This window comes from Pseudophryne corroboree, chromosome 11, assembly GCF_028390025.1.
Source record: "Pseudophryne corroboree isolate aPseCor3 chromosome 11, aPseCor3.hap2, whole genome shotgun sequence".
Classification (NCBI taxonomy): Eukaryota; Metazoa; Chordata; class Amphibia; order Anura; family Myobatrachidae; genus Pseudophryne; species Pseudophryne corroboree.
In genome coordinates, this window is record NC_086454.1 from 25,177,435 (window position 1) to 25,188,293 (window position 10,859).

At 47.3% G+C, this 10,859-nt stretch overlaps 1 protein-coding gene across 1 annotated transcript in view; it reads right to left on the minus strand.

The window, feature by feature from the left end:
- HTATIP2 (HIV-1 Tat interactive protein 2) overlaps positions 1-9,259 on the minus strand; it is a 65,101-nt gene extending 55,842 nt beyond the window's left edge. The window contains exon 1 of the mRNA XM_063946377.1: positions 9,059-9,259. Coding sequence (XP_063802447.1) covers positions 9,059-9,171 — 113 coding nt within the window. The 5' untranslated portion in view covers positions 9,172-9,259. The remainder of the gene's footprint in view (positions 1-9,058) is intronic.
- Between the last annotated feature and the right edge of the window lie 1,600 nt (positions 9,260-10,859).

Below are 10,859 nucleotides of genomic sequence, written 5' to 3' on the forward strand. Positions count from 1 at the left end.
CATATGTAAGTGACCACCCTCTGTTGTTTTTGGGGGTCAAATTTGTGGCCCAAGACTAGTTAACCCTTGCTAAACTACAGCTACTTATTCAAAATGGCAAAATATGGTGTGTGCCCACTTTGCCAGTATATTTCATGCTCAAAACAGCGTTGGGCCAAACAAAATACAAATGAGTGATATGTAAGTGACCACCCTCTATTGATTTCAGGTGTCAAATTTGTGGCCCAAGACTGGTTAACCCTTGCAAAACTACAGCTACTTATTCAAAATGGTAAAATATGGTGTGTGTGCCCACTTTGCCAGTGTATTTCATGCCCGAAACAGCGTTGGGCCAAACAAAATACAAGTGGGTGATATGTAAGTGACCACCCTCTGCTGATTTCAGGGGTCAAATTTGTGGCCCAAGACTAGTTAACCCTTGCAAAACTACAGCTGCTTATTCAAAATGGCAAAATATGGTGTGTGTGCCCACTTTGCCAGTGTATTGTATGCCCAAAACAGCGTTGGGCCAAGCAAAATACAAGTGGGTCATATGTAAGTGACCACCCTCTGTTGATTTCAGGGGTCAAATTTGTGGCCCAAGACTAGTTAACCCTTGCAAAACTACAGCTACTTATTCAAAATAGCAATTTATAAAATGGTGTTTATGCCCACTTTGCCAGTGTATTTCATGCCCAAAACAGCATTGGGCCAAGCAAAATACAAGTGGGTGATATGTAAGTGACCACCCTCTGTTGATTTCAGGGGTAAAATTTGTGGCCCAAGACTAGTTAACCCTTGCAAAACTACAGCTACTTATTCAAAATGGCAAAATATGGTGTGTGTGCCCATTTTGCCAGTGTATTTCATGCCCAAAACAGCGTTGGGCCAAACAAAATACAAGTGGGTGATATGTAAGTGACCACCCTCTGCTGATTTCAGGGGTCAAATTTGTGGCCCAAGACTAGTTAACCCTTGCAAAACTACAGCTACTTATTCAAAATGGCAAAATATGCTGTGTGTGCCCACTTTGCCAGTGTATTTCATGCCCAAAACAGCGTTGGGCCAAACAAAATACAAGTGGGTGATATGTAAGTGACCACCCTCTGCTGATTTCAGGTGTCAGATTTGTGGCCCAAGACTGGTTAATCCTTGCAAAACTACAGCTACTTATTCAAAATGGTAAAATATGGTGTGTGTGCCCACTTTGCCAGTGTATTTCATGCCCAAAACAGCGTTGGGCCAAACAAAATACAAGTGGGTGATATGTAAGTGACCACCCTCTGCTGATTTCAGGGGTCAAATTTGTGGCCCAAGACTAGTTAACCCTTGCAAAACTACAGCTACTTATTCAAAATGGCAAAATATGGTGTGTGTGCCCACTTTGCCAGTGTATTTCATGCCCAAAACAGCATTGGGCCAGGCAAAATACAAGTGGGTCACATGCAAGTGACCACTCTCTGTTGATTTCAGGGGTAAAATTTGTGGCCCAAGACTAGTTAACCCTTGCAAAACTACAGCTACTTATTCAAAATAGCAATTTATAAAATGGTGTTTATGCCCACTTTGCCAGTGTATTTCATGCCCAAAACAGCATTGGGCCAAGCAAAATACAAGTGGGTGATATGTAAGTGACCACCCTCTGTTGATTTCAGGGGTAAAATTTGTGGCCCAAGACTAGTTAACCCTTGCAAAACTACAGCTACTTATTCAAAATGGCAAAATATGGTGTGTGTGCCCATTTTGCCAGTGTATTTCATGCCCAAAACAGCGTTGGGCCAAACAAAATACAAGTGGGTGATATGTAAGTGACCACCCTCTGCTGATTTCAGGGGTCAAATTTGTGGCCCAAGACTAGTTAACCCTTGCAAAACTACAGCTACTTATTCAAAATGGCAAAATATGCTGTGTGTGCCCACTTTGCCAGTGTATTTCATGCCCAAAACAGCGTTGGGCCAAACAAAATACAAGTGGGTGATATGTAAGTGACCACCCTCTGCTGATTTCATGTGTCAAATTTGTGGCCCAAGACTAGTTAACCCTTGCAAAACCACAGCTACTTATTCAAAATAGCAATTTATAAAATGGTGTTTATGCCCACTTTGCCAGTGTATTTCATGCCCAAAACAGCATTGGGTCAAGCAAAATACAAGTGGGTGATATGTAAGTGACCACCCTCTGTTGATTTCAGGGGTAAAATTTGTGGCCCAAAACTATTTAACCCTTGCAAAACTACAGCTACTTATTCAAAATGGCAAAATATGGTGTGTGTGCCCACTTTGCCAGTGTATTTCATGCCCAAAACAGCGTTGGGCCAAACAAAATACAAATGAGTGATATGTAAGTGACCACCCTCTATTGATTTCAGGTGTCAAATTTGTGGCCCAAGACTAGTTAACCCTTGCAAAACTACAGCTACTTATTCAAAATGGCAAAATATGGTGTGTGTGCCCACTTTGCCAGTGTATTTCATGCCCAAAACAGCGTTGGGCCAAACAAAATACAAGTGGGTGATATGTAAGTGACCACCCTCTGCTGATTTCAGGGGTCAAATTTGTGGCCCAAGACTAGTTAACCCTTGCAAAACTACAGCTACTTATTCAAAATGGCAAAACATGGTGTGTGTGCCCACTTTGCCAGTGTATTTCATGCCCAAAACAGCATTGGGCCAGGCAAAATACAAGTGGGTCACATGCAAGTGACCACTCTCTGTTGATTTCAGGGGTAAAATTTGTGGCCCAAGACTAGTTAACCTTTGCAAAACTACAGCTACTTATTCAAAATGGCAAAATATGGTGTGTGTGCCCACTTTGCCAGTGTATTGTATGCCCAAAACAGCGTTGGGCCAAGCAAAATACAAGTGGGTCATATGTAAGTGACCACCCTCTGTTGATTTCAGGGGTAAAATTTGTGGCCCAAGACTAGTTAACCCTTGCAAAACTACAGCTACTTATTCAAAATGGCAATTTATAAAATGGTGTCTGTGCCCACTTTGCCAGTGTATTTCATGCCCAAAACAGCGTTGGGCCAAGCAAAATACAAGTGGGTCATATGTAAGTGACCACCCTCTGTTGATTTCAGTTGTCAAATTTGTGGCCCAAGACTGGTTAACCCTTGCAAAACTACAGCTACTTATTCAAAATAGCAAATCATGGTGTGTGTGCCCACTTTGCCAGTGTATTTCATGCCCAAAACAGCGTTGAGCCAGGAAAAATACAAGTGGATCACATGCAAGTGACCACCCTCTGTTGTTTTTGCGGGGCAAATGTGTGGCCCAAGACTGGTTAACCCTTGCAAAACTACAGCTACTTATTCAAAATGGTAAAATATGGTGTGTGTGCCCACTTTGCCAGTGTACTGTATTTCATGCCCAAAACAGCGTTGGGCCAAGCAAAATACAACTGCGTCATATGTAAGTGACCACCCTCTGTTGTTTTTGGGGGTCAAATTTGTGGCCCAAGACTAGTTAACCCTTGCTAATCTACAGCTACTTATTCAAAATGGCAAAATATGGTGTGTGCCCACTTTGCCAGTATATTTCATGCTCAAAACAGCGTTGGGCCAGGCAAAATACAACTGCGTCATATATAAGTGACCACCCTCTGTTGTTTTTGGGGGTCAAATTTGTGGCCCAAGACTAGTTAACCCTTGCTAAACTACAGCTACTTATTCAAAATGGCAAAATATGGTGTGTGTGCCCACTTTGCCAGTATATTTCATGCCCAAAACAGCGTTGGGCCAAGCAAAATACAACTGCGTCACATGTAAGTGACCACCCTCTGTTGATTTCAGGTGTCAGATTTGTGGCCCAAGACTGGTTAATCCTTGCAAAACTACAGCTACTTATTCAAAATGGTAAAATATGGTGTGTGTGCCCACTTTGCCAGTGTATTTCATGCCCAAAACAGCGTTGGGCCAAGCAAAATACAAGTGGGTCATATGTAAGTGACCACCCTCTGTTGATTTCAGGTGTCAAATTTGTGGCCCAAGACTGGTTAACCCTTGCAAAACTACAGCTACTTATTCAAAATGGTAAAATATGGTGTGTGTGCCCACTTTGCCAGTGTATTTCGTGGCCAAAACAGCGTTGGGCCAGGCAAAATACAACTGCGTCATATGTAAGTGACCACCCTCTGTTGTTTTTGGGGGTCAAATTTGTGGCCCAAGACTAGTTAACCCTTGCTAAACTACAGCTACTTATTCAAAATGGCAAAATATGGTGTGTGTGCCCGCTTTGCCAGTGTATTTCATGCCCAAAACAGCGTTGGGCCAAGCAAAATACAACTGCGTCATATGTAAGTGACCACCCTCTGTTGTTTTTGGGGGTCAAATTTGTGGCCCAAGACTAGTTAACCCTTGCTAAACTACAGCTACTTATTCAAAATGGCAAAATATGGTGTGTGTGCCCACTTTGCCAGTGTATTTCATGCCCAAAACAGCGTTGGGCCAAGCAAAATACAAGTGGGTCATATGTAACTGATCACCCTTTGTTGATTTCAGGTGTCAAATTTGTGGCCCAAGACTAGTTAACCCTTGCAAAACTACAGCTACTTATTGAAAATGGCAAAATATGGTGTGTGTGCCCACTTTGCCAGTGTATTTCATGCCCAAAACAGCGTTGGGCCAAGCAAAATACAACTGCGTCATATGTAAGTGACCACCCTCTGTTGTTTTTGGGGGTCAAATTTGTGGCCCAAGACTAGTTAACCCTTGCTAAACTACAGCTACTTATTCAAAATGGCAAAATATGGTGTGTGCCCACTTTGCCAGTATATTTCATGCTCAAAACAGCGTTGGGCCAAACAAAATACAAATGAGTGATATGTAAGTGACCACCCTCTATTGATTTCAGGTGTCAAATTTGTGGCCCAAGACTGGTTAACCCTTGCAAAACTACAGCTACTTATTCAAAATGGTAAAATATGGTGTGTGTGCCCACTTTGCCAGTGTATTTCATGCCCGAAACAGCGTTGGGCCAAACAAAATACAAGTGGGTGATATGTAAGTGACCACCCTCTGCTGATTTCAGGGGTCAAATTTGTGGCCCAAGACTAGTTAACCCTTGCAAAACTACAGCTGCTTATTCAAAATGGCAAAATATGGTGTGTGTGCCCACTTTGCCAGTGTATTGTATGCCCAAAACAGCGTTGGGCCAAGCAAAATACAAGTGGGTCATATGTAAGTGACCACCCTCTGTTGATTTCAGGGGTCAAATTTGTGGCCCAAGACTAGTTAACCCTTGCAAAACTACAGCTACTTATTCAAAATGGCAATTTATAAAATGGTGTCTGTGCCCACTTTGCCAGTGTATTTCATGCCCAAAACAGCGTTGGGCCAAGCAAAATACAAGTGGGTCATATGTAAGTGACCACCCTCTGTTGATTTCAGTTGTCAAATTTGTGGCCCAAGACTGGTTAACCCTTGCAAAACTACAGCTACTTATTCAAAATAGCAAATCATGGTGTGTGTGCCCACTTTGCCAGTGTATTTCATGCCCAAAACAGCGTTGAGCCAGGAAAAATACAAGTGGGTCACATGCAAGTGACCACCCTCTGTTGTTTTTGCGGGTCAAATGTGTGGCCCAAGACTGGTTAACCCTTGCAAAACTACAGCTACTTATTCAAAATGGTAAGATATGGTGTGTGTGCCCACTTTGCCAGTGTACTGTATTTCATGCCCAAAACAGCGTTGGGCCAAGCAAAATACAACTGCGTCATATGTAAGTGACCACCCTCTGTTGATTTCAGGTGTCAGATTTGTGGCCCAAGACTGGTTAACCCTTGCAAAACTACAGCTACTTATTCAAAATGGTAAAATATGGTGTGTGTGCCCACTTTGCCAGTGTATTTCATGCCCAAAACAGCGTTGGGCCAGGCAAAATACAACTGCGTCATATGTAAGTGACCACCCTCTGTTGTTTTTGGGGGTCAAATTTGTGGCCCAAGACTAGTTAACCCTTGCTAAACTACAGCTACTTATTCAAAATGGCAAAATATGGTGTGTGTGCCCATTTTGCCAGTGTATTTCATGCCCAAAACAGCGTTGGGCCAAGCAAAATACAACTGCGTCATATGTAAGTGACCACCCTCTGTTGTTTTTGGGGGTCAAATTTGTGGCCCAAGACTAGTTAACCCTTGCTAAACTACAGCTACTTATTCAAAATGGCAAAATATGGTGTGTGTGCCCACTTTGCCAGTATATTTCATGCCCAAAACAGCATTGGGCCAAGCAAAATACAACTGCGTCACATGTAAGTGACCACCCTCTGTTGATTTCAGGTGTCAGATTTGTGGCCCAAGACTGGTTAACCCTTGCAAAACTACAGCTACTTATTCAAAATGGTAAAATATGGTGTGTGTGCCCACTTTGCCAGTGTATTTCATGCCCAAAACAGCGTTGGGCCAGGCAAAATACAAGTGGGTCACATGCAAGTGACCACTCTCTGTTGATTTCAGGTGTCAAATTTGTGGCCCAAGACTAGTTAACCCTTGCAAAACTACAGCTACTTATTCAAAATGGCAAAATATGGTGTGTGTGCCCACTTTGCCAGTGTATTTCATGCCCAAAACAGTGTTGGGCCAGGCAAAATACAAGTGGGTCACATGCAAGGGACCCTACTCTGTTGATTTCAGGTGTCAAATTTGTGACAGAAGACTCATTAACCCTTGCGAAACTGAATGATCTGAATAAGAAGCTGGAGTTCGAATAAGAAGTGAATAAGAAGCTGGAGCTTGAATAAGAAGTGAATAAGAAGCTGGCCGAATAAGAAGCTAACTTCAGCCTCGTCGTCACTTTCTCTCTCTCTCTCTCTCTCTCTCTACTCCCCCCATAATAGTACTAAGTAATAAGAGATTTATGACAATCATGTAGATGGATGGTAAGGGGTTAACAGACAATTGTTTGCATTAATTCACATCAATTCTGTGCCTGGTGTGCTGCAGAGAAAGGGTAACACCTGGCACTTTGTGTGGGGCACAGAGGGGTTACACATGGCACTGTGGTCGGGGCACTCGAGGGGGGAACACCTGGCACTGTGGGTGGGGCACAGATGGGTAATGCCTGGCACTGTGTGTGGGGCACAGAGGGGTAACACCTGGCACTGTGTGTGGGGCACAGAAGGGTAACACCTGGCACTGTGTGTGGGGCACAGAGGGGTAACACCAGCACTGTGTGTGGAGCACAGAAAGGTAACACCTGGCACTGTGTGTGGGGCAGAGAGGGGTAACACCGGGCACCGTGGGTGGGGCAGAGAGGGGGCAACACCTGGCACTGTGTGTGGGACAGAGAGGGGGGCAACACCTGGCACTGTGGGTGGGGCACAGGGGAACCAACACCTGGCACTCTGGATTGGGTATAGAGGGGAGAAACACCTGGCACTGTGTGTGGGGCAGAGAGGGGTAACACCTGGCACTGTGTGTGGGGCACAGGGCTCATAACAACTGGCACTCTGTGTGGGGCACAGGGGGGATATAAATGGCACTCTGTGTGTGGGGGACATAGATGGGTAACACCTGGCACTGTGTGTGTGGGGCGCAGAGGAGTAACACCTGGCACTGTGTGTGGGGCGCAGAGGGGTAACACATGGCACTGTGTGTGGGGCGCAGAGGGGTAACACATGGCACTGTGTGTGGGGCGCAGAGGGGTAACACCTGGCACCGTGGGTGGGGCACAGAGGGGGCAACACCTGGCACTGTGTGTGGGACATAGAGGAGGCAACACCTGGCACTGTGGGTGGGCCACAGAGGGTCAAGACTTGGCACTGTGGGTGGGGCACAGAGGGGTAACACCTTGCACTGTGGGAGGGGCACAGGGGAACCAACACCTGGCACCCTGGATTGGGTATAGAGGGGTAACACCTGACACTGTGTGTGGGGCACAGGGTTCATAACAACTGGCACTCTGTGTGGGGCAAAGGGGGGATATAAATGGCAATCTGTGTGTGGGGGACATAGAGGGGTAGCAACTGGCACTGTGTGTGGGGCACAGAGGGTTAATACCTGGGTGGCTCCCCGGGATCAGAGTGCTCCTGGTGAACGGAGATGGCAGCACCCGACAGCCCGTGCCCAGAGCCATCACGACCGCCATAGCTACACAGAAGGGTAACACCTGGCACTGTGTGTGGGGCACAGAGGGGTAACACCTGGCACTGTGTGTGGGACATAGAATGGGGCAACACCTGGCACTGTGGGTGGGCCACAGAGGGGCAACACTTGGCACGGTGGGTGTGGTGCACAGAGGGGTAACACCTGGCACTGTGGGTGGGGTACAGGGGAACCAACACCTGGCACTCTGGATTGGGTATAGAGGGGAAAACACCTGGCACTGTGTGTGGGGCAGAGAGGGGTAACACCTAGCACTGTGTGTGGGGCACAGGGCTCATAACAACTGGCATTCTGTGTGGGGCACAGGGGGGATATAAATGGCACTCTGTGTGTGGGGGTCGGGGGACATAGAGGGGTAACAACTGGCACTGTGTGTAGTGCACAGAGGGCAGCTACCTGGGCAGCTCCTCGTGATCACAGTGCTCCTGGTGAACGCAGATGGGAGCACCCGACAGCCCGTGCCCAGAGCCATCACGCCAGCCATAGCTACACAGAAGGGTATCACCTGGCACTGTGTGTGGGGCACAGAGGAGTTACCAGGCAATGTGTGTGGGGCACAGAGGAGTTACCAGGCAATGTGTGTGGGGCACAGAGGGGTAACACTTGCCAATTGTGTGTGGGCGGGGGCACAGAGGGGTAACACATACTTGCCTACCTGACCCTCTCCATGAGGGAGAAAATGCTCTGTTCCTGGACTTTCCTGGTAATGTATGATTGCCATCACCTGTGGTGAGCTAGGTAATTGATAAGAAAGGTGTTTCACCACAGGTGATGGCAATCATACATTACCAGGAAAGTCCAGGAACAGAGCATTTTCTCCCTCATGGAGAGGGTCAGGTAGGCAACTATGGGGTAACACCTAGCACTGTGTGTGGGGCACAGAGGGGTAACACTTGCCAATTGTGTGTGGGCGGGGGGGGGGGGGGCACAGAGGGGTAACACCTAGCACTGTGTGGTGCAGAATGGGTTAATAATACCTGGGCAGCTCCCCGGGATCGGAGTACTCCTGGTGAAGGGAGATGGCAGCGAGGAGAATAAGCAGTGATCCTGCAGCCCAACAGCCCGTGCCCAGTGCTGTCACGCCCGGCATAGGTACACACAGCTGCCCGAAACAAGTCTTCCTGCCCTGAGCTGCTGGGCAGATCTGCGCATGCGTGCACCACCAGCCGCAGTTGATTGTATACACTGTATCATCACTGATATTTAAACAAACCCTAGATGTGATAGGAGAGTACACTGCCGTATATATACCTGTACAGGAGCACTCTCTCCCACCTTACCGTCTATATACACATACAGGAGCACTCGCATATTACCATACCATACTGTATTTACATAGATCGATGTATGAGGACGGGAGACCGCACCGCCGTATATACACATGTACAGGAGCACTATCCCAATGCTGTGTCAATACTTAACCGTGTCTTTGGGGGTCATTCCAAGTTGATCGCTCGCTGCCGATTTTTGCTGCGCAGTGATCAGGTTAAAAAATGGCAAAACTGCACATGCGTATGCGCCATAATGCACACGCGCATGCGTATGCACCATAATGCACACGCGCATGCGTATGCGCCGCAATGCACACGTGCGATCATGTATGGGCACAAAGAGCATCGCTGCTGTGCACTGGATCTAGCGAAGATTCCATTCGCACAGCCGATCGCAAGGAGATTGACAGGAAGAGGGCGTTTGTGGGTGTCAACTGACCGTTTTCTGGGAGTGTTTGGGAAAACGCAGGCGTGTCCAGGCGTTTGCTGGGCGGGTATCTGACGTCAATTCCAGGACCTTTGTCGCTGCATTCATCGCACAAAATAAGTAACTACAGGGCTGGTCTTGTTTCGTATAAAATATTTTTGTACCACTCGGCTGCACAGGCGTTCTCACTCTTGCAAAGTGAAAAACCACTCCCCCGTGGGCGGCGATTATGCGTTTGCACGGCTGCTAAAAGTAGCTAGCGAGCGATCAACTCGGAATGACCCCCTATATACATACAAGAGCCATGTAACCATGGGGGTCATTCCGACCCGTTCGCATGCAGTGTTTCTTCACTGCAGTGTGAATGGGTCGGAACTGCACATGCGCGGCGCCCACAATGCGCACGAACGTCAATGCCCAGCGACAGCCATCGCCGGGCAACGACCAGAAGAGAGAAGAAAGTGATCGCTAGAGCGATCACAAGAAGACTGACAGCGGGGAGGCGTTTCGGGGTGGATACTCACCGTTTTCCGTGTGAGTAGATCCGAACGCAGGCGTGTCCAGGCGTTTGGAGGGCGGATGTCTGACGTCAATCCAGGGACCTTCGTCGCTGGACCCATCGCACAGGGTAAGTAGGTCTGACCAGAGCCGGCCCTAAGCATAAGCAAACTAGGCAACTGCCTAGGGTATTTGGCATGCCTAGGGGCACCAGCAGCTTCTGCTGATTAAAATGATATGCGGCATGCCTATATTCTGTGTGTAGCATTTTGTATGCAGATACAGCCACAGTCGCACACAGTATATAAGCATGCCGCATATCATTTTATTCAGCAGAAGCTGCTTGTGCATCCTAGCCATACAGAAATGCAAAGAAGATGCATTTTCATACAAAAAAAAGGTGCCCGACGTTAGGAGAGCTGCCAGCTGACTCACACAAGGCATCTCCTGCTGCATGGTGTATTGAGGCAAGATGTATGAGGACACATCTGTATCCAAGCAGAGGCAGAGGTCACCGTGTTAGCAGCCGTGTGAGTGCTGTGTGCAGGTAGGTTGATTGTGCAATAGTATTCGGCATAAGAG